This window comes from Podarcis bocagei (genome assembly GCF_964188305.1).
Source record: "Podarcis bocagei genome assembly, chromosome: 11".
NCBI classification, from domain to species: Eukaryota; Metazoa; Chordata; class Lepidosauria; order Squamata; family Lacertidae; genus Podarcis; species Podarcis bocagei.
In genome coordinates, this window is record NC_138136.1 from 564,572 (window position 1) to 588,860 (window position 24,289).

Below are 24,289 nucleotides of genomic sequence, written 5' to 3' on the forward strand. Positions count from 1 at the left end.
TGTCAGCAATTGGGTAGAGTATATAAGGAGCAGCACCTAGCTCTCCCATTACCCTGGGGGATGGGTTGGTGGTTGGGTCTGGTTTGTTGATGTATTTAGTGTAAATGGAGTTTTTGTTTTTCTTATTAAAACCTTCTTTAAGTTATTTTTGAGTCCCTTTTTAATGCATGGTCTCCCCAGCAAGCTCTCTGCAGCGCTACCATACTGCAAAAAGCCAACAGGACTCGATGGCCCTTGTGGTCTCTTCCAGCTCTATGATTCTATGATTCTATGAATTACCACAGAAACTACAGTGGTTCTCAAATGCCTTGATACTCAAACAACTTAGAACCCAAACACTGCAAAGCCGGAAGTAAGTGTTCCGGTTTGAGAACTTTTTTCAGAAGCTCCATTTTGAGTGCCACACTTCTGATTTGAGTGTTACACTTCCGATTTGAGAGTTATGCTTCTAATTTGAGTGCCACGCTTCTGTTATGGAGTGTTACACTGAGGTCAGTCTGTTTTTGCTACTTATTTTGCGTTTTTTGTGACTCTTTTTTTTGTTTTGTGACTGTATGGAACCAAGTTCAGATACTGATTGATTGATTGTGTGTGTGTGTGTGACTGCAGTACATTGTTTATTGCTTTCATTTTATGGATCTACTGTCTCGTTAGATAGTAAAATTCATGTTAAATCGCTGTTTTAGGGGTTGTTTTTAAAAGTTTGGAATGGATTTATCCATTTTGCATTACTTTCTATGGGAAAGCATGCCTTGGATTTGGAACACTTTGGTTTTGGAACGAACCTCTGGAACAGATTAAGTTTGAGAACCAAGGTACCACTGTGCTTCATAATGGGTAATGTTGTGTGCACACAGATTCAAAAGTCAGTGGTGAGAGTGCACTGGAGCCAGATTCAGTACTAATGGGTACACAGCCTTTGGCCAGAATCAAATAAGGTAGTAATAACCAAAGCACAACACAGAAAGATTGAATGGTTCTGGCAAGCCTGCTTAGGGAATTTTTGGAAATGCACACAAGAAGCCATCAAAATCCTCTACTCAAAAGACTTGTGACCAATGATGGCCAATTTCCCATCTCAACTTTTGCATTTCTTAAATGTAGGCTGCTATGCCACAAGGCGCAGGGGAGGGGGGAACAAAGAAGGGAAGAAAACAAAATCACAAAACCAATGGAGGGGGAAATGTAAAGGAAAGAGAGAGAGAGCTGTAGAAACAAAGACTCAGTGTCTTGCTCACTTCGTCTGCAGACCAAGGGAATGTTCTTCATGATGTCACAACTGCAGCTGTGGAAGAAGAACTAAGCATGTGGAACCACGCATATGCACTGGAACTGTAGGATAGACCTTGCCACCAAGAAGTCTCTATAGACTAACACTGTTTCAGGAATGCACTCAGCAGGCACAGGTTTCCCCACTTGTGTGCCTACACCAAGAATACGAAAAAGAACCTGCCATTACTACAAAACTCTCTGTAGTTGGAGGCATATGCAATATACAGTGGTGCCTCGCAAGACGAAATTAATCCGTTCCGCGAGTCTCTTCATCTTGCAGTTTTTTCGTCTTGCGAAGCACGGCTATTAGCGGCTTAGCGGCTATTAACGGCTTAGCGGCTTTAAGAAAAAGGAAACAAACTCGCAAGAACTCGCAAGACGTTTCATCTTGCGAAGCAAGCCCATAGGGAAATTCGTCTTGCGGAATGACTAAAAAAACAGAAAACTCTTTCGTCTTGCACGTTTTTCATCTTGCGAGGCATTCGTCCCACACCCCGTGATGTCATGGGGGGGGGGGACGACAAAATACATGATCTCTGAAGTTTGACCAAAACAGCAATTCCTTCCTAGTCTGTTAGCTTGTAAGCCTTTTTAAAATCTTTGTGCAACAGTTTGAAAATGTTAGGTACTTTAACAACAGCAACAACAACAACAACAAACTTATCTTGCCTGTAAAGTCATGTAACTGTGGAAGTGCATCCAAAATTATTCCAACCAGGGGCAGATAAAGGGCAGCAACTTTCACTTTCACTTCTGGTTTCAAGCAGGATTTGTCCAAGTCGTGGGTGCTCAGCAGGCTGTGGATGGCACTGACAGCTTTCCTTTGCACTTTGCTTATTCTGTCAGCACAAACAAGAGAACAACGCTTGTGACTGATGCATATGTTGACAGTATGGATTAAGCAGGCTTCAAGCGATAGCCAAAGATGAAAATAACATATGATATTAATTGACATGGTATGTTAATTGAATGGGCTTCTTTTTTTGCAATGTAAATTGCAGTCCCCTTTGGAGAGAGGACACAATCCAGATTCAGAGTGCAGTCAGCGGGGCAAATGGTTAAACTCCCCACCCCTCACACTAGGGTACTGATTTGGATCTCACCTCCTCACTGGCAGTTTGCAGGTGGAGTGGGACTGCACTCAAGGTCACACGTAGTTCTGCCCTTCAGCTGCTAGCGAACTATCACCCAGAGTGCAGTAAGAAAGAAGGACTCAGCGCAAGGAATATTATGGGCAGCGTAAAATTTGGCACTGTCAACTCCTATAATCTGCTCACATAGTCAGGTCTCCGGAAAAAGAAGAAGAAACAAAACCTACCCTTCTGCTTCTGTGTCCAGGGCAGCTGCCAGTTCAGTGAAGAGTAACCCTGTTAGGAAGTGTTGCTGCCGATATTCTGCCGTCAGGTCAAACATGTTGGCAAATTTGTGATCTTGGAAACTTGAGCAGGAGCTTGAATTCTGCAAAAGAAAAAAAAAGGCGGTGCTTGCATTCAATTCAAATGCATAAATGTAGTAACAGAGCTGCCCTCGCCATTATCACACTATTGAACATTCTTTAAGTACTTAAAATATTTGTTGAAAATATTGCTCCTTATAAGATCTTTAAATCTTTTCAAAAAATAGCATCAGCATAAAACTGTCCAGCTCAACAAAGGTCCACATCATTGCTCTCAACTCATTTCATTTTGTTTTACCACGATGGGGCACTCATGAACTCAGGTCTGTCCCTCCTTTCTCTGTATTCTGATGAAGAACCCTGAGAATGCAAAAATTTGTCATGTTTTTGTGATGTTTTACAGGACATGCCCAACTGTAGACTTTAAAGTTTACATAATAATTTATATGTATGAAATTTGTCTTATTTTTATTATTTTCATGCCCCATTAGCCACTGCAGCCAATTGGAGCTTTCCAGTGGGTGTTCCTGGACATTTAGGAGGTCAGTCCATGCATTTACCATGAGAATTCACTCATGGAAATCGGCTACTGTGCAAAAGATGAAATAGGTCTTAGGTGTGTAGTTCCCATATCCTCACAGGGCAACAAGCGAGCCAAGGCTGCTTGATTCAGCTATTAGCAGTGTTGGCAGGTCTACTAGGGCAAATGGGGAACTGCCCTACCAAATGAATACCAGTTTGCATTCATCCAGCCCTTCACCTGCCTGCCCTTTTACTTATAACCAGTCCATGGGGCAGCACTGCCAGACAGCATCCACCTCCTGAGTCTTAGTTTTATTCCACATGCCTCAGAAGGGAGGATTCCCATCAGCACCAGACAGCATAACCAATGGCCAAGGCTGGTGAAAGCTGTATTCCAGCATCATTCGGAGGGCTACAGGTTCCCCATCCCTGCTCTAGATCAATACAAATCATCTGGAGAAATCTAAGTTGAGCCATTTGCACCCCGAAAAGTCTGCAACTAGATTGGTGCTTCTGAGCAAGTGTGGAGCGTGATAGAGCTCTTCCGCGCACGTGCAAATCGTGCAGAACGCTTCTGTGTGTGCGGCGAAACCCGGAAGTATACACTTCTGGGTTTACTGTGCTTGCAACCTGAAAAGCTGCAACTTGAAGCGAATGCAACAAGAGGTATGACTGTACAGAAAGGCAATGGATCATCACACAACAATCCATATTAGCCAATACTGCAGAAAGCAGGGACTACATCTTTTAGCTGTCGTGCAGGCATGCCCCAAGCTGGCAGAAGTTCTGCAAGGAGACCAGAATTGTTCAGCTGGTAGCCAGCTGCAGTATTAAATCATGCAATTCTAGCAGAAGGCACTGCTGACTTCAGTAAGTTCACTTTGTAAGTCATTCTTAAATGCAAAAGGAGATGGTGTCCTTACTTAGCAGAAAGAGTTGCCTTGAATAGCTACTTTCCTATCTCTAACCCTGCTGAACAGGGAACCAAGCAAAGGGCCAGAGTAGCTGGGGCAACCCTATCAGATGGGCAAGGTACAAATAATAAAATTGTTGTTGTTGTTGTTGTTATGGAGACCTAGGGGATCTTAAGACTATCTACCCATGGAAGCTCAGTTTACTTGGCTGTAGGGCAGCACAAAATCTGAGGCCTGGTTTTGGTCTAGTCTAATCACTACAAACGGAGAGAACCATACACTCGTTGGGAAAGAAGTATCTTCTGCCAGTTATTGTCTGGGGGGGGGGGGCGTTGTACAATACCAACCATATGAGGAAATGGTATTGCACAAGAATCGTCACGGCTAGAATGAAGGTGAAGGTCCATTTGGGTGAATAAACTTAACCAAAACATCTCCCTCATCTTGATTAATCTCCGATATCATTCCAAAGTACCAAAAATGATCATACTTGATGGAAGAAAAAATGAAAAACTTACAGGTGATACCGAGGCTACAGCAAAGAAACTGAGGAGCATTGAACTTGTAACGTAATCAACTGTGATAATAGCATAATCTGTTATGGTAATTTTTTACTTTAGTTTAATTGTTGTCCTTATTGACACATCTGCTGTCATAAAACTGCCTCATTGTGAATTGCGCCTGAATATATTTAACATAAATGTTAAAAAGTCTCCATGCATCTATTATTTCAAGTTGGCATGCAAACATCATTCCCCCCCCCCCACAAGATAGACATGTCTTTGTATGCAATAATATTCTGAAAAACAAATTGGGGATCATGTAATGTTGCATAATTGAATATAATGCATAATTTTAAATTCTTTTAATCTTTCTCTTGCTAGGTTTTATTACCTTACTTGTCGGCATTTAAAGTTTCTGACCGATTTTTTATTATTATTTCACAATATAGCCACTTTTCGTAATTCTTTAAAAATATTTCATTGCATTTCCATTTTATATATTCAAATACAATCAAATTATTCCTTCTATTAATTTTTTGCTCATTTGATGGAGGGAAGCTTAGCAACTTCCCTCCATCCCACCCATGGCTTTCAAAATATATCCTCGCATTTATAAATTTTTTTAAATTTACACTTTCTTTTTAAATTTAGCTCAATCTTTAAATAAAAGTAAAAAGGTACTAATTGTAAACATTACAAGACTTTTTCCAATACTGCTAGATTTGTTAATTGATTACAATTACAGTGGTGCCCCGCAAGACGAATGTCAGGACTGGTCGTTGTCCTCTTCAGATCACCACACAAACGCTTCTTGTTCTTTTATAACTTTTTATTGCGTATTAACAAAACATTCTTATAAACGGTTCTTAAATATTATTCCTCAGAGTCACTTCTTTCAGATACCTTCTGAGCTCTGCTTCTCCATGACCAGCCACTCTCAAAATGGCGAAGGCGCCCTTCCCTTCGCTTTCCCACTCTTTTTCCTACCCTCCTCACTAGAGCTGGCTTATATCTCCCTTCCTCCGAATCTGAGCTAGAACTGAAGCCTTGCCTTTCCTGGGAACAGCAGGTCCCTCCCTGTTGCTCTCTTCTCTTCAATTCACTGCTCTCCTCCCCCCCTTGGGGAATGCTTTCTCCCTCTGGGAAACTGGAATCTTCTAACTCTAACTCTTCCCTGACATCACCCCCTCCCCTAAGCCCCCCTTCCTCCTCCTCGCTCTCCTCTGTTTCTGAAGGACCGAACCCTATGAACTCCTCTTCCTCGCTATCTGTCTTTTCAAAAATTTCTTGAAGATGCCAGTTATGGGGTTTTGGCTTGTGGGGATATTTTCTATGAAATTCTCTCTGCGATTCCGGAACGTTAATTTTTTCTGTTGGTTCCCATGAGTTCTCAGACTCATCTAACCCTTTCCATGCAACCAAATACTGTAATTTCCTCCTACTTATTCTCGAGTCTAATATCTCTTCCACTTCAGCCTCCTCTTCCCCCATCATGGTGGGAAAAGGAGGTGGTTCCCTTGAAATTTGATACTTATGCGCTGGTACAAACACTGACAATAAAGATCTATGAAATACAGGGTGTATTCTCATATTTTCAGGTAAATGAAGCTTGAAAGCAACTGGGTTAATTTGAGCCTTTACTTGGAAACGTCCCAATCTCCTTGGTTCTAGCTTTTTACACCTCCCTCGTATTGGTAGTCCCTTGGTAGACAGCAATACCCAGCTCCCTACTTGGATTTCTTCCCCAACGCGCCGGTGCTTGTCTGCAGCTCTCTTGTAAGCCTCTTTAGCTTCTTCCAAATCCTCTTTTAATATCTCATGAATGCACCTCAACTCCTCTATCATTTGTTCTGCTGCTGGTACTGCTAACTGCTCCTCTTGACCTGGGAATGCCCTTGGGTGCAAGCCATAGTTTGCCACAAATGGGGCTCTGCCCGTAGACACATGCAGTGCATTATTATACGCAAACTCTGCTAGACTCAACTTCTCTAACCACCCGCTCTGCTGACAACCAGCATAACACCTCAGATATTGTTGTAGTGTTGCATTCGTTCTTTCAGCTTCCCCATTGGTTTGCGGGTGTCTCGCCGACGTGAGGCTTAGCTCCACATCTAGTAACTGCATTAACCTTCTCCAAAATTGTGATGTAAATTGGGCCCCTCTATCTGAAATGATTTGTGATGGCATACCATGCAACCTAAAAATATCTAAACACATCTTTGCAGTTTCCTGCGCGGTCGGAATTTTGGCACATGGTATGAAATGCGCCATCTTGGTTAGCATGTCAACCACCACAAAGATCACTGTTTGCCTATGCGATGATGGTAGATCCGTTATAAAATCCATAGACACCACATCCCAAGGCCTTCCCGGCGTGGGCATAGGTTGCAACAACCCTGCGGGAGCTGCTCTAGGTGCCTTAACTCGTTGACATACTTCACAACCTCTTACATATTGCGTTACCTCCTCCCTCAACTTTGGCCACCAGAACTGCCGTGTTATCTGATACAGGGTTTTTTCTCTACCAAAATGTCCTGCAGTCGGGTTATCATGATGTTGCCTCAACACTTTACCTCTTAATTCACCTGCAGGTACATACAGCATCCCTCTCCTGTACAACAATCCACCTTTTCCCTTGAAACCTTCCTCTTCCCCTCTACCTTTTCTCAGTTCCTCCATTTTCTTTTGTGCAAACTCATCTGTTACTGTCCATTGCTGGAATTCCCTGCCGTCCACTACTACGGCTGCACACCCCCACTGATCTGATCTCAGCATTTCTCGCAACTTGGGAGGTGCTTCCCCTTCCATATACTCGGGTTTGCGCGATAGCGCGTCTGCACGGACATTTTGATGCCCAGGTATGTACTCAATCCTAAAATTAAACCCAGCAAAAAACTCGGCCCACCTAATTTGCCTTTGGTTTAGCTGTCTAGCAGTTCTCCAATACTCTAAATTCTTATGATCTGTTTGTACCACCATTTGATGTGATGCCCCTTCCAAAAAATGTCTCCACACTTTAAAGGCAGCATGCACAGCTAAAAGTTCCTTATCAAATATGGTGTAGTTTTGTTCTGATTGATTTAATTTTCTAGAGTAGAAAGCACAGGATCTCCAGTCCCCTTCCTTGTCCTGTTGCAGCAGAATGGCCCCAATAGCCCTATCAGAGGCATCAGTTTCTACCTTCATACGTTTACTTGGATCTAGGTGCATAAGATATTTTTCTGAAGCAAACACCGCCTTTAATTTATCAAAGGCCTTCTGTGCTTCCTCAGACCATCTGAATGGGCCCTTGCCTCTTAGACAATCAGTCAGTGGCGTTGTGATTTTGGAGTAATTACCTATGAATTTACGATAGAAATTAGCAAATCCTAAAAACCTCTGTAGATCTTTCTTAGTTTTAGGTGCCTCCCATTCCACCACTGCCTGAACTTTACTGGGGTCCATGTGCACCCCTTTGTGGGAAATGCAATATCCCAGGAACTCCACCTTTTGTGTGTGCAACTTACACTTCTCTAACTTCACATATAACCTGTTGTTCCTCAATCTCTCTAACACCTGCGTGACATGTTTTACGTGTTCCTCCATACTTTCACTATATATTAAGAGGTCATCTAAATAAGAGACACAGAACTGATCCAGTATACCTGCTAAGATGTGATTGATGAAGGTTTGAAATACCCCTGAGCCATTTTGTAAGCCAAAAGGCATTACTAAGAATTCAAATGCACCATACTTAGTACAAAAACTGGTTTTCCACTCATCCCCTTCTCTGACCCTTATCAGATTATATGCTCCTCGTAGATCAAGCTTAGTAAAGACTTTGGCTGACCTTACTCTTTCTAAGAGGTCATCAATACGTGGCAGTGGGCACACGCGAGGCTTCATTTGACTGTTAAGGATTCTGAAGTCACATACTAATCTCGGTGCCCCTTCCTCCCCTTTCTTTTTGACAAAAAAGACAGGAGCACCCCCCGAGGCCGTGGACTCTCTAATAAAACCTCTCTGCAAATTCTTTTGCAGGAACTCCCTCAATGCTGCAGATTCTACTTCCGACATGGCATATATCTTGCTTGGTGGCAACTGTGCTCCAGGGACCAGATCTATCTTGCAATCATAGGGCCTATGTGGCGGAAGTTTATCCGCTTCTTTTTCACAAAAAACATCCCGATAAGCAATATATTGTGACGGAATCTCACTTTCATTCCCTATCAACTTCCCTTCCACCTCTGTTCCCATTACTTCCACTGAGATTTTTCCCTTTTGCCCCAAACAATGTGTCATACAATAGATTGAACCAAAAACCAAAGACCTTTGATGCCAGGCAATCACCGGATTGTGACGATTGAGCCAACTCATGCCCAGCACCATCTGGTGCCCAGCTAGTTTGGTCACATGAAATGCCCTGGTCTCTGAGTGATGACCCATATCCATTCTCATTGGTGGAGTCTCATAAGTCACTTCTCCTGACAGTAGCGGTCTGCCATTGACTGTTTTCACTCGCAGTGGGAAATTCAAAGGTAACAAAGCGATTTTGTGTTCCTGTACCAATTTCTGGTCTATGAAATCTGCTGACGCTCCTGAGTCTAACAGCGCCTCTACCTGGACCCTATGTCCATTGGGTAGTTGTAGTTGCACCTTCACCATTAGTCCTGGGATAGGTGGTTCCGCGTGAGAGCCTTCTATTGCTCCTCCACCCAGCTGCAAGCTCCCATTTCCAGCCGGGGACATTCATTTCCCTGATGCAGTTCCTTCGGGCAATTTTCTTCTCTCATGTCTGCTCCAGATAGAGACTCCCATCCTTTACGATTGTGACATTGTCGTGCTAGATGCCCTGGTTTTCCACAGACGAAGCAATGTCTTGTGTCTCTTCCTCTCCCTGCATTTCCTCTTACTATGGAAGTGGTAGTCACTGGGAGGGGTCTGGCTGCTCCTAATTCCATGAGCTCTGGCCGCTGTCGTCCTGGCACGTTGCCCACTCTGCTCTCTGTACTTTCGATAATATTCTTTTCCCGCCACCATTGTTCCTTCTTTTCACTAGCCCTCCGTTCCACGCGTAGGCTCAATTGCAGGCACGTTCGGACCAGAGAGTCCAAGGAACTGGGTTCTGGCATTTGGGCCAATTGGTCTAAAATCTCATTATTCAGTCCTTCCCTAAAAAGGGCTGCAACTGTTGGGGAATTTCTGCACCAGCAAACTAAAGTTGGACCAATAAACTCCCACAGTGTCCTTTCCTTGTCTCATTCTCAACAGCTGCCTAGCTGTGGTTGTTTCATGTGCAGGGTCTAAGAAAATCGTGTCTAGATACTGCAGAAAAATTTGTAGATTTCCTAGGGCAGCATCCCTCCTAGATATTAGGGGTATAACACAGTCCTTAGCCTTCCCTTCCAAGAAATTAATCACATAAGCAACCTTCTCTTGCTCAGATTGAAATTCTTTATCCTTTATCTCTATTATGTAAGAAATTTCTGTCTTGAAAGCCATGTATTCAGAGCTTTCTCCCTTGAAGCTACGCGGACGTACAGTAAATGTTTTACTCACTCTGTTTCCCTGCGTCGCTTGCAACATGGCTCTATGTTCTCCCAATGCTGCTGATAGTATGTTGATTTGACTTTTCAACTGTAAGTTCTGTTGCCATAAGTCCTGTAATGTTAGCTGGAGCCCTGGGGTTTCTCTTTGCCCAACTGGCGCCACAGCTCCCTCCATTTTGGCTTCTCCTTCTTTACTTATAGTGAAGAGGCGCAGAGCAGAAGGTATTCTGTCAGGACTGGTCGTTGTCCTCTTCAGATCACCACACAAACGCTTCTTGTTCTTTTATAACTTTTTATTGCGTATTAACAAAACAATCTTATAAACGTTTCTTAAATATTCTTCCTCAGAGTCACTTCTTTCAGATACCTTCTGCTTCTCCGTGACCAGCCACCCTCAAAATGGCGAAGGCGCCCTTCCCTTCGCTTTCCCGCTCTTTTTCCTACCCTCCTGGCTAGAGCTGGCTTGGATCTCCCCTCCTCCCAATCTGAGATAGGACTTAACTCTTGCCTTTCCTGTGAACAGCCGGTCCCTCCCTGTTGCTCTCTTCTCTTCAATTCACTGCTCTCCTCCCCCCCTTGGGGAATGCTTTCTCCCTCTGGGAAACTGGAATCTTCTAACTCTAACTCTTCCCTGACAACGAATGCCTCACAAGACGAAAAACTCGCTAGATGAAAGGGTTTTGCAGTTTTTGAGCTGCTTCGCAAGACGAATTTCCCTATGGGCTTGCTTCGCAAGACGAAAACATCTTGCGTTTTTTTGCAAGTTTGTTTCCTTTTTCTTAACACCGTTAATACAGTTGCAACTTGACTTCGAGGAGCAACTCATAGAACGCGGTGTGGTAGCCTTTTTTAAGGTTTTTGGTGATTTTTGAAGCTTTTCCAAAACTTTCCCGACACCATGCTTCGCAAGTCGAAAAATTTGCTAGACGGAAAAACTCGCGGAATGAATTAATTTTGTCTTGCGAGGCACCACTGTATCCTTTAAACATTGCGTAAATATACTCCAGTCTTCAATTTTCATAATTTTAAATACCACAAAACAAAAAACAAATCTGCACTTTCAGAAAAAAACAAACCTATAATAACCAATATTATTTTAAATTTTAAGATGAACAACTTTGTTTCATTAATTTTTTTCTATCACAGCTATGGATTGTAATGAAGGAGGTGAGGACAGGTGACCCCACCTAGGCCCGAAGTCACCGCAGGCCTCAAAACCAAATTTCCCCTTTCTCTCTTCTAAAATCTACAGCTTCAGCTTTTCTCTGCTTTCTCACAAGATGCTGCTACATAAGCAAAACGATATTTTTATCAGTACAAGAAAGCTTCAAAGCTAATGAATGGCTTTGTCAATGCCAAGCAGAAGCAGGCATGAGAACTGAGTCTTGTCTCACCCAGTTGCAACAAATTTCGGACACGCTGACACACAGGCTTCTCAACCCCCCTTTTTCCTGGGAAGGGTGCCAGGAGTCCCAAGACAGGAGTTTCTGTGTATGCTCAGGAAAACTCATGAGGCAGGGCTCCTGAGGAGGGGGAGAAAGGGGAGGGAACTGGAGGGAATATATACTCTGTGCAATGGCTGTAAAACTTGTGCTAAGCTTGTGAATTATCACGCTTGCTCCTTCTACCAGCAATAAAGCTCTTTCTCTGAAATTAACCCTTGAGTGTCTGTTTGACTCCCACTTCCCTTCCTGGGCGCAATGTTCTTCCCACCCGAAGGCAAAGCCTGAAAAGGCTACAGTACGAAAGTTGTACCCAGTAGCAATTTTCCCCACATGATGTCCAAAAAATGTAAAATTCTGTTACAATACATTAAAAAACCCATAAATTTCATTCTTTGTTGAGAAATATCATGTCTTTGCAATAATTTTCATCATCAAAAAACTTTTGATTTCATCATGCCCACATGCTGAAAATTTAGGTTTCCTGAACCTAGTTTTCCCACCAAAAAAACTACATTTATAATTTTTTAAGGCATTTATAAAATCTTTTGAGTTCTGGTGTACTTTTTCCTGAAATTCTCAGCATGTTATTGAGCTTTGCATAAAATTTCAAAGAGATCTGATCATTGGTTATGGAGAAAAAAAATAAAATGTATACAAGGCCGAGGATCTCAAGAGGGACAGAAACACAGATTCCAAGAAAGTTTGAAGTGCTATAAAATTTAAACTGTTTGAGAAAGAGGGGGAAAATTTAAGGGGGTTTCTTTCAACCATAAGGGAAGGGCATACACCAAGTTTCATCAAAATCCGAGATGGTGGGTGGCATGACCGCGTTGAACTGATGTAGAATGACCTGGCAGTTCTAGAACTGGTAACAGCTCTCCTGCTTGAAAAGCTACAGAACTTGCATTTCAGACAAGGCTAAACTGTGAAACCTTTTTATTCTCTGCACAAATCAGTAGTGGCCAGTGGGGGAGGGCAGCGCCACATCTGGCCTCTTGTCTACAGAGTCACTGGGGGAGGGATGAGTGTTGGAGAGGTTGGGACTGTGAGCAGAGTCGTAGCTAGCTGCTCCGGTACCTGGAGCGGCAGGGGGTGGGGCGATCCGCCCACGGGGGCACTGTGGTCTGCCCAGGGGGGTGGCACAGAGACCTGCCCACGGAGTTCGCCTGGTGGGCGCAAGGCCCACACTGCTGTTTTGGGCAGCACGGGGCCCGAGCCACTGTATCACTCCCAGGAGAGAAGAAGCGTGACTTGGGCGCGCTGCAGGCCAGGCCCTGCGGTAAGTGCTGCCCCCCGCGGTGCGCCATTTTGTCACACCCCTCAAGGATGACACCCAGGATGGGCAGCACCCCCTCTGGACCTGGCTGTGAGGGAACAACAATGGAGCCAATCTGGTGCTCCTGCCAGAACACCTGAGCAGCTCCAAACCTCTCCACCATCTCTCCCTCTCCTGGTATGTGGCAGTGACTACATGAACAGAAATGTAGAGCTGTGGCTTCACCAATTGAGCCATTTCTGCTAAGAATGAACCAATAAAAACAACAAGCTGACCATCTGTTTACCATTATAGTATTGCCTGCCACCCCAATCAGCAAGCAGTGTGAGATTCCAGGGCTTCCAGGCACTCACCCAGGGTTCGTGTTTCCTTTGGAAATGAGGCATGGTGGCGACTGTGGTGTCTTTATGATATATGGTTTATTTACACACGTATACCTATGATGGCTATGATAGCCTATGATGGCTCACAACATTAACACCCCAAAAGGGTCTTGTTTCTCCCATAGCTCAAGCCTTGGATTCAAACAGACTATTTCTTCAGTTTGCTGCTTTACTTCTAGGTCATATCACTACTAACTCTACTCCAAACTCTGACCTTATCTGCTAAGGGAGGTGCCGCCCCCATTTGCCATCTTGCACCAACCCCCCCTTAATGGATCCCAGGCTATCACCCAGGCTATAAGCTTACCAGGAGATTACCCTGGCTATTCCAAGAATTAGAATCCTTGGTTAAATTCTAACACTTGCTGGATCCAGGAATTAGAAGAGTCTAGCACACAGCTTAACACCCCAAATTCATAACACTACCCGGTAGATGTTTACTCATACTTTCATCACACATAGCAAACTATAGGAGTGGGCACTTACCTGAGATGACAGAGAAGGAGAGGGAGATGTTGGAGCAGATCCTGAAGTCATAAAGAAGAGATTCAAATTGAGGTAATGTTCATGACTGCAGAGAATTTGGAGAAACTCCAGCCTCATGGAAATCAGTGTTGGAAGAGTATTAAGTTTATTTGACAACTGAAAAAAAATTACAAAGGAAAACATGACTAGAGTGAATAATTGTATAAACAGAAAGAAATACCCTGCCTCACTTTAGCATAATTTTTTGTTTAATAAAAATAATGAAGGAGCATCAAATACTGTAAACTACTCCTTTTAATACTTGCATCTTAGAATCATAGAATCATAGAATTGGAAGAGACCACAAGGGCCATCGAGTCCAACCCCCTGCCAAGCAGGAAACACCATCAGAGCACTCCTGCCATATGGTTGTCAAGCCTCTGCTTAAAGACCTCCAAAGAAGGAGACTCCACCACACTCCTTGGCAGCAAATTCCACTGTCAAACAGCTCTCTCTTGTAAGTTTCCATCCATTAGAATCTAATGGTTTGATGTTCTTTGCTAGCAATAATGTTTTATCACTTGACCGACTTTCCACTAATGCAATGCTTTAGCAAATTTGACTGGAAAGTAGTTTCCTTGCTTGTGAAATTAAAAATAACACTTGCAATTGTTACCAACAACAAAGTAAACACATAGAGTCCAAAGGCCCTTCACACAACTGCATTACACCAGCAAACATTAAAGTGTTTTTCATCCACTTTATTTTGGATACAGGAAGTTGATGAGAGAACTTTAGCTTTCTTTGCACAAAAGTATAAAAACAAAATACCATATTTTTCCATGTATAAGACACCCCATGCATAAGATGACCCCTATTTTTTTGAATCCCAAATTAAGAAATCAATATTTTAAATTAGGATTGCCAAAACCATGAATGACATTGTAACTTACAAGCAGATGGAAATCTGTAGCATTGAAGGGGGCAAGGAGGCATGTGGAAGAGAAAGCCTGCTCCCCTATCCCCCAAAAGTCCCTAGCCCAGCGAGGGTGAGAGGAGTCTCTCAGTGCCAGGGCCATCTTAAGCATATCTGGCACCGTGGTGCAAAGATCCCTCCGGCCGGCACCACCCCCCTTTCCCATTGTTGTCGACCTTTTCCCAAGCCTCTGCGGAGGCTTGGGAAGGAAGCTGCACACCCACCAGCCATATGCTTGACGGGGCACAGCTGGCGGGTGTGCAGGGAAAGGGGAGGCCGCTGGAAAAGCCGCACAGCTCCCCCACTCGCTGAGAGGCCAGCGCTCTGGTGCAACGAGCCAGTAAGCCCAATAGGAAAGAAGGCTCTGCTAAGTGCCACCTTGCCCAGGGGGGCCTGTGGTCCCTGAACTACTCCAGAGTAAGCACGTTGTGCGTGAGAGGAGAGGCAGGGCTCTCCAAGGTGATCCAGCCCAATTGCCTTCTAAATCTGGCCCATGGACTGCCTGGGAACCAGTGTGTTTTTACATGTGTAGAATGTGTGCTTTTATTTAAAATGCATCTCTGGATTATTTGTGGGGCATAGGAATTCGTTCATTCCCACCCCCCAAAAAAATATAGTCCAGCCCCCCCACAAGGTCTGAGGGACAGTGGACTAGCCCCCCTGCTGAAAAAGTTTGCTGACCCCTGGTGTATACAGTATGTGGCTCAATGACAAAGGTCTAAGAACTAAGCTCTATCAGTGTCAGAGTGGGGGAAAAGACTCGTCTCCTAACAGATTCTGGCAGGAGCTGCTCTCTGCTTGACACCACCCCACTGGACTAAAAGTTGATTCAGACATTCAGGAAGACCATGCCCTCATAACACAGTCCTCATGGGTTTGTATACTAGTCCAGAAGCCCCCCGGGTGTTCACTTGTTCAGACACCCCACCTCTCTTCACAGATGGCTTTTTGACCAGGAGGCCTAACAAGAAGCCTTCTGCCAAACGAATTAGCATCGCATGTGCAAGATGACTGTGATGTTGCATTGCGTTCGAGGAACTGATTCTCCTGCTCTAATTAGCTAATAGGGCTTATTAGCTGGAACTGTCCCAGCCGTATAATTAAAACAGAAGTTAATTATATGAAGGAATGAAGTGAAGCTAAGGTTGCCATCTAGGCCCACTAGGGAGGGCACACTCTTCCTACTGAACATGGTGGGGCTTCCTTGGATGGTGCTCCATGTTCTGGTGGAGGTTTCAGTCAGGCCTACCTGATTGCAGTAGTGTTTGATGAGGTTAAAGACAAATCCACGATCCATGAGAGATAGAAGATCATACAGGAAAAATGCTAGGCTAATGTTGATCTTTTCTGCTTGTTCACTTTCCTTTAAAATAACAATTAAAATATGTTACTACACTTAAAATTAGCTTTTTTTTTTACACATATTTTGAAGGGGGAAACCTATAAAATAACCAGAGGACTTTTCAGGTCATTGTTTATGTGAGTGCCCTCTTGACCAGCCATGCAAGTTTGTCAAGCACCTGGAAAGCCACATAACATGAGTGCCATGCAGCTAATAGCCCAGAAACAACCACTTTTACAGGCATGGAAGAAACTTAATATTAGCATTTGGAAATGAAAATGGCAATGTGTCATTTAAGGCAATTAATCATGATAATACTTGTAACACGTAACACAAAGTGCAAAAACCTGTTTGACAATCTAAAGCTTGACTGATTTTAATAGAAGGCATTGGCCAGCCTTAGCATTAAGCAGTGTGAGGATGAGTTAGAAAGTCATAAATGGGCAGTATTTGTTCCTTGTTTAACATACTACTATTTTTCTTTTACTGCCAGAGAGAAGCACTTGTCTGATTTTCTGCCTCATGTCAAAATAACTTGGCCAGCCTTGAGTACAATGAACCTTGACCTGTGAAGGTGTGGGTGGTGAGGAAAATGTCATTTTCTGTTCAACCTGAGGTAGTAAAATGCATTGGGCCACCTCTGAAGTAATAAATCTCAATGGTGTTATAAAATCCATGGGTTTTGTAATCTTTATATAATTTATTATCCACCCTTCAATAAAATTAATCCTGGTGTCTTATAAAATTCAAATTTCAAAATCATCTTAAAATAAAAAATTATTTTGAAGCCCTGGAACTTTGCCACTTTAGGGCTCTTTTGGAAAACAAATTATGCAGAAAATCTGTATAAGACCATATCAAATTTGTTGCTGTTACATTTGTTGAAGCCTGCAAGAATAGAAAGTTCTTAACCTGGCTGCCTTATATAATAATTAGTTCCCATGGTGAAAAAGGTAAAGGTAAAGGACCCCGGGACAGTTAAATCCAGTCAAAGGCGACCATGGGGTGTGGCACTCCTCTCGCTTCAGGCCAAGAGAGTCAGCGTTTGTCCACAGACAGCTTTCCGGGTCACTTGGCCAGCAGGAATAAACCACTTCTGGTGCAACGGGACACTGACGGAAGCCAGAGCACATGTAAATGCCATTTACGTTTAATGATTAGGTCCCATGGTATGTTCTGAACACATGAAGCCACCATCTTGCTACAGCCAAGTAGGTCTGCCCAGCACCTGAGATACCACCTTGGGTTTCATGACAGAAGAAAAGCAGGATGTAAATGTAAGAAAATGAATATATTTTAAAATACCTTTGTTGGTCTGCTCACATAGCAGTATGAAAGAACATAAATCAGAGTATAATAGTTGGGGGGAACATATTCAAAAGTTATTCATAAAACAAATACAGTGGTACCCCGCAAGACGAATGCCTCGCAAGACGGAAAACCCGCAAGACGAAAGGGTTTTCTGTTTTGGAGGCGCTTCGCAAGACGAATTTCCCTATGGGCTTGCATCGCAAGACGAAAGCCCATAGGGAAATGCTGGCGGTCGGGAGCAAAGACTTTCGCCCACAGCCGGCCTTCAGAAGAGGACCTCTTCTGAAGGCCGGCGGGGGGCAAAAGTCTTTGCTCCCCCCCGCCTGCCTTCCCCCCGCCTGCCCCGGGCGATCTTAAAATGCTGGCGGGCGGGAGCGAAGCGTTCGCTGCCGACCCCCAGCATTTTAAAATCTCCAAGGGACAGCAGAGAAGTCTCTGTCCCGGGGAGATTTTAAAATGCTGGCGGGCGGGAGCGAAGCATTGGCTGCCGACCCCCAGCATTTTAAAATCTCCCTGTGTCCCGGGGAGATCTTAAAATGCTGGGGGTCGGGAGCGTTCGCTGCCGACCCCCAGCATTTTAAAACGCTGTTCCGAAGCGGGGGGCGGGAACATCTGCCCCAGCCGCCCCACTTCGGAACGCTGTTCCGAAGTGGGGAGGGGGGGCGGGAACATCTGCCCCAGCCGCCCCACTTCGGAACGCTGTTCCGAAGTGGGGAGGGGGGGCGGGAGCAGCTGCCCCATCCGCCCCACTTCGGAACGCTGTTCCGAAGTGGGGAGGGGGGGGCGGGAGCAGCTGCCCCATCCGCCCCACTTCGGAACGCTGTTCCGAAGTGCGGAGGGGGGGCGGAAACAGCTGCCCCATCCGCCCCACTTCGGAACGCTGTTCCGAAGTGCGGAGGGGGGGCGGAAACAGCTGCCCCATCCGCCCCACTTCGGAACGCTGTTCCGAAGTGCGGAGGGGGGGCGGAAACAGCTGCCCCATCCGCCCCACTTCGGAACGCTGTTCCGAAGTGGGGAGGGGGGGCGGGAACAGCTGCCCCAGCCGCCCCACTTCGGAATGCTGTTCCGAAGTGGGGAGGGGGGGCGGGAGCACCTGCCCCAGCTGCCGGGCTTCGTAGCGCTGCTGCGAAGCCGGGCGGGGGGGTGGGAACACCTTCTGAAGGCGGGCAGGGGGCGAAAGTCTTTGCTCCCCCCTGCCTGCCTTCCCAGGGGCTTTTAAATCGCCCCGGACAGCGGAGAAGTCCTCCGCTGTCCGGTGCGATTTTAAAATGCCGCCCGCCAGCATTTTAAGATCGCCCGGACAGCGGAGAAGTCCTCCACTGTCCCGGGGTTTTTTAAAATGCTGGGGGTGGGAAGAAAAGCCCTTGCCCCCCCCCCAGCCTTCAGAAGAGGTCCGGGGACAGACTGTCCCCGGACCTGGTCTGAAGGCGGTTTCCCTAGGAACGCATTAATTGATTTTCAATGCATTCCTATGGGAAACCGTGCATCGCAAGACGAAAAGCTCACAAGACGAAGAGACTTGCGGAACGAATTAATTTCGTCTTGCGAGGCACCACTGTACCTTGGAATGCAATTTATTGGTGTTCAAACCATTTCTACCAAATTTCAGAATGTCTTTCTGTCTTATCGATAGAGTAGAGAAAGCAGATAAAGGGAAGTTTTTCAATTGCTCTGCCTTTGATAATACTAGAGCCAGTAGTCATCCAATGAAGCTGATTAATGGGAGAAAATTACCTTCTGAGGTTTGACTAAAAGTGCTGCAATCTCTGAGGTGACCACATTCACTATAGTGGTGATGTCATCCTTGAAGCGATTGGAAAATCTACTTCGGCGGGGCGTGTCCTGTTTGTTCATGTTATCAACATACTGAGCCATGCTCTTGATCTTTAAAAGAATAGGCACTGTTTAATAAATGTGTGGCTTTAAAATGAGGCCAAACTGGGGACTTGAGAAAATCAGCATATTCTGGAGCCCTTCAAGAAACCCTCCTCAAGCTTTTCCTGCATTCCCTGAAACCTGAGACAAAAACCTCTAAAATCTGTACCAAAAATCTTTGCAAGGAATGTCAAGTATTCAAACATCAACTCAGAATCAATACCCAAATTTCCAGAATTCCTGCATATAATGCAATAATACACAAGCTCCCTGGCTTGATTTAAATATAATACTGGTGGTTTTTTAAAATTAAAAAAAAATCACAAAGACATCAGTGCAGGGATTCATGCAACTGATGTCATGTTTACATTGGCCTATATTTGTACTTCTGCCTTTGCCTGCACATGAGAGGCTTGCCGAGTGAGACAGAACTGCAATGGCAGTGGATTACTGAGTGAGAGGAGGAAAGGGAGGTTGGGGCTGTGTGGGCACACCAGCGGCATTGCTAAGTTGACTTCACTGGTGCACCATATTAGTCCTGGCCTCCCCTGCAGTGACACAACTGCCAGGAAGCTAGCGTTGTGGCTCTGCTCCATCAGGCAAGCATCTTCTGGTGTGGCATACATCTGGCCCACAAAATGATGGCGTGCAAACATGGTGAATGGTTTCCATATTTAAATGTAACACTAGACACAGAGTTTTGTTTTAAAAATGAACCACACACACTTGGCATCATGTTTAAATTTATCTCCTTTTGTTTCTTGCTGTGTAAGTGATCAGCTCAGCTGAGTCAGTTTCCCTCCCTTTCAGTCAAATCCTCACAGGTTTATCAGTGACCCAGAGTTTAAGCAGAGCCTAAAGAACTCTCTACTATGCTGTTGGAGAAACGCTCCTGATTCCTTGAAAGCTATTCCCTCACCACAGCTCCTTCCCTGACTAAGCTGTTATCATTTATAGGTTGCCCATAATTCACACTTTCATATGATTACAGAGAAAGGCTCGATAGCTGCAAGGGCCAAGGAACCATGCTAGGATTAAAGCATTCTCCACCTTCCTTCAACTGGGCCTCTTCAAAACCTCCAACAATGAGAATGCACTGAACTTGCCTGGTTACTGAAAACAAAGCACCGTTATAAAATCTTACCAACAATTCGAAGAAGAACCAGGCATACTTGAAGACAGATTCTCTCACGATGCCAGTGCTGACTACCATTTGAAGTGCTAACTCTTCATGGAAGTGCTACACAGTATATTAAAAACAAAGCAAAAATAGGATAATCTGGTTTTCAACATTGGACCTCAACACAACATAACTCAGACAGGGGCGAAGGAAGATGTTGTGACACCTGGGGCGGGCGTCACTACGTAGGGCGCATGTGCAGCGTCGCTACGTACGACGCATGCGCCATACGTAGTGATGCCGCACATGTGCTGTATAGTGGTTTGCTGCCACCATCGCTCCAGCGTCGTACGGACGGTGCTGGGATCCCTCCATCATCGCTACAGCCGTGAACAGAGGCTGTGAACTACATCGCACGCATGTGTTGTACTTAGTGGTTTGCCGCCAGCACCAGGATCCTCTGTTCGCGGCTGTAGCCGCAAACGGAGGATCCTCCACATGTGGCTGCGGCGATGCGATGGCTGCTCACGCCGCTGCTCGCCCCCGCAGGGTGACTTCTTGTCACCTCCGCAGACATGGAACCCGGGGCACACTGCCCCCCCATTGCGACGCCACTGCCCTCATGGGGAATCTAAAATGAGAGCCTTTTTTGATTAGTGCACACACGCATGCATAGACTAAGATTAATGAAAACAGATAACAGGTAGATGAAAAAGCAGGTAGCTGCAACCCTAAGTAGCAGATTTGAAACAAAACAGCATGAAGGAAAACAGGACAGTGGTGATCATTAACATCTCGGGTAAAATGAATTAACAATGCCAACAAAACAAAATGCATAGATATAAATATATTAAATATAAAGTTCATTTATTGAAGGCCAAAATAATTTGGAGGTATTACAATAATATTAGGTACATATTGCTCAATCTGCCAGAGACCTTGTGAAGGTAAAATGGCTAATGTGCAGCCAGGCTGGCCTATGAATTCAATGGAATCCAGACACCATTCTAAATCTTTAATTCCATAAAAATATATATGCACAAGGAGAATGTCACACGAAAACAATATGGGAGCCACTAGCATTATTTAAAGCAATGCTGAAATCAATGTAGGCATCATTTTTTGAATAATATATTTCAAATGTGGCTGAATGCACTTGGGCATTTAGGCTTGGACACCAAAATGGGCTCATTCTTTTGATTTGCCTGACCATACGTTGCCTCCCTTGAACACTGGGCTTCCTGCCATTCGTAGCCGCTCTCCCCGCAGCCCCCCAGGGTGATCTGCTAATAACTTCAGTCCTTTTATCATTTGCCTTTCACTCTTTTTCTGCTGCACTGGAGAAAGGTGATTGAGTATATTTCCAAGAAGTTTTTTTTTAAAATAAAAAAACACTCTGTTACAGTGTAGAGATCACTTGTTTAAGAGTAATTTTATAAACACATTGGTTTTATTTATTTTTTTAATTTCATATGCTACTATTCTGGTCCAAATGGACCCTTTAAGTAATTTATCCAAAGATGGTTGGCTTAGGTGTTCAGTTACTGATCACCTGAATCTCTGCGGAATGGTTCATCTGTCTGCCCGATACAACCCTCCTTGCAAAGGGTTCATCCTCCACACCTTCCTTTTTCTTCACAAGAATATTTATTGCCAAAACTGGTGTGCTTGCAGACCTCATCAGTGACTGGTGTTGCAGACTACCTTTTTATTAGACGGCCGAGGGCTTCCACAGGGGCTTGACATATCACTGGTGGGCTCACTGTAGCAAGACATCCGGTTAAAGCTCCGATCTGCAACCTGGATAAAATCACCAGAAGCCATATATAAAATGAAATGAATGAATGCCTGAGCATACACAGTCTTACCAAATAAAGACATGGTGACTTTTTAATGGTGACTGCTTGGCAACTTTGCTTACACTGGAAGAATAAACTTGGTTTAACCCTACACAGGTGGTATACTAGCATATGGTATACTAGATTTCTGACAAATTGTTCTGGCAGAGAAATTAAGTGGCCAAATGCTGACATCCTCTTTTGTTTGTATCCGGTGATTTCCTATATTCCTATATTTGTTTCATTTCTAATGTTAATACAGCAGATCCCCCAATAGAGCCACCTTCGACTCATGGATTTCTCTGGAGGGACACAGAATTAAATCAACCGGATATTATATATCACAATGTTGTATCCAATAGTACTTCAGTTGGTTATGGTTGTTTATGTGTTGTATGTTTTATGAAAACTGAATAAAATACAAATATTTAAAAAGAAAGACAACATGAACACCATTACCCATGGCGCAGTGTGCAAGTGTTGTTATATACTCAGTAAATTAAACAATGCAAATACACAACTGGCCTCATACGTTTCAGTTTAGGACTGTATTCCCAGTTTTCATGCTAGCTCTCAATCCCATCCAGCACTGAGTGAACCTTTCTTGCATAGACTTTAGGGTCAGATTCATTTGTTATGTAGACACGACACACCTCTGGAATAAAGTATGCTTTATCGTGGAAATAGTTGGAGTTATCTGCTTTTAATATTCAACTCTCTAACATAGGTATTTATTGCCCATTGATCCTAAACAATGCTGAAGGTACCAGAAGGGCATTAAATGAAAGTTAGTGAAGATTTTGTATTTTTGCCCTATTTTATTATGAAGTTATTTGGAACTTTTGAGGTGCATTTGGGATTTTATTCCTCTTTTGTTTGTATCCGGTGATTTCCTATATTCTGCAATGCAAAGCAATGATTGTCACTGTAAAAAGCACTGGCATCCTTTGCATTACCTGCCTCAAAGCCTCAAATGAGATCAGTAAATGGCTCTAGCCATTTGGTGATCCAATAACTGTAAACCTAAGCAATATAATGCTCGCTATAACTGTTAAACAACTGCTATAATATGCTTAGTCCATGAAGCGACTCTAGTTGCTCCAATATACTACAGCCAGACACATTTGCTACTGGGTGCAGCAACAATAAGCACCAAAAATGAAACCCATCCTGAATTTCAGCTTTCTTGCCTCTTACCTTGGAAGACATGATGTTCCTGACTTCTTCATCAGTAGAAGCCTGTGTCCCAGCAATGTCTGGATTACTGCAGCTTGTTGCCCGGCTTTGCAAGAGTCGAGAGCCCACGGAGAAAGCTGTGGTACGGCCATAAGTGTAATAACGAGATTCAGCCAGGTTAGTGCTGCCTGTTGCACCTGCCAGGAGTAAAACATTATTGTAGCTCATGTCCTTTCAGCCTTTGCTCCTAACTCAAGAGGTGATGCTCATCCATGTGCTATCCAGCACCTCATCAGATACCCTGGCTCTCTAGGCAGCCTCTTCTGTCCACTCCACACATGGGAGGGGGAGGATTGGAAGGCCACTGCAGATGTACATATACTTTTATGTCATTCTTCTGTGCTTATAATCTATGTATTAGGTTCCATCCTTAAGTCATGGAAGCCTGTGGGGTATGTCATTGCCCCTTGGCGAAAGATTAGACATCCACCTGATAGTGCTGATGGTGCATTAGGGACGCGGGTGGCACTGTGGTCTAAACCACTGAGCCTCTTGGGCTTACCGATCAAAAGGTTGGCAAGATTCAAATCCACGCAACAGGGTGAGTTCTGGGGTGAGCTGTCTGTGGACAAACGCCGGCTCCCTTGGCCTGAAAGTGAGATGAGTGCCACACCCCATAGTCGCCTTTGACTGGACTTAACTGTCCAGAGGTCCTTTACCTTTACCTTTTAGTGATGATGCAATTTCAGACATTGCATCACTCAACATACATAGCATTTACTATGTCACATACATCTCCTTATCTGCCTTATCCTCAGTGAAGCTGTTAACTTGTGCGCCCTTAATTGGAGTTAAGACCAGCTGCACTCACTGCAATTTATTTTTAAGCACATATCCACAGGATTGAGCTATAAATGAGCAAAGAGGATGTCAGGACCTTCTTACTT

General features: G+C 44.3%; 1 protein-coding gene across 4 annotated transcripts in view; it reads right to left on the minus strand.

Moving 5' to 3' along the window:
• Positions 1 to 24,289, minus strand: part of DOCK8 (dedicator of cytokinesis 8) — a 158,952-nt gene that overhangs the window by 48,907 nt on the left and 85,756 nt on the right. For 2 of the 4 annotated variants that reach the window (XM_081213508.1, XM_081213511.1), the window contains 9 exons: positions 23,364 to 23,539; positions 22,033 to 22,128; positions 20,353 to 20,448; positions 19,068 to 19,217; positions 15,930 to 16,043; positions 13,726 to 13,881; positions 11,530 to 11,658; positions 2,591 to 2,730; positions 1,942 to 2,111 (listed from right to left, as the gene is read on the minus strand). In XM_081213508.1, coding sequence (XP_081069634.1) covers positions 1,942 to 2,111; positions 2,591 to 2,730; positions 11,530 to 11,658; positions 13,726 to 13,881; positions 15,930 to 16,043; positions 19,068 to 19,217; positions 20,353 to 20,448; positions 22,033 to 22,128; positions 23,364 to 23,539 — 1,227 coding nt within the window. The remainder of the gene's footprint in view (positions 1 to 1,941; positions 2,112 to 2,590; positions 2,731 to 11,529; positions 11,659 to 13,725; positions 13,882 to 15,929; positions 16,044 to 19,067; positions 19,218 to 20,352; positions 20,449 to 22,032; positions 22,129 to 23,363; positions 23,540 to 24,289) is intronic. The other 2 variants (XM_081213510.1, XM_081213509.1) reach the window with 2 other exon arrangements.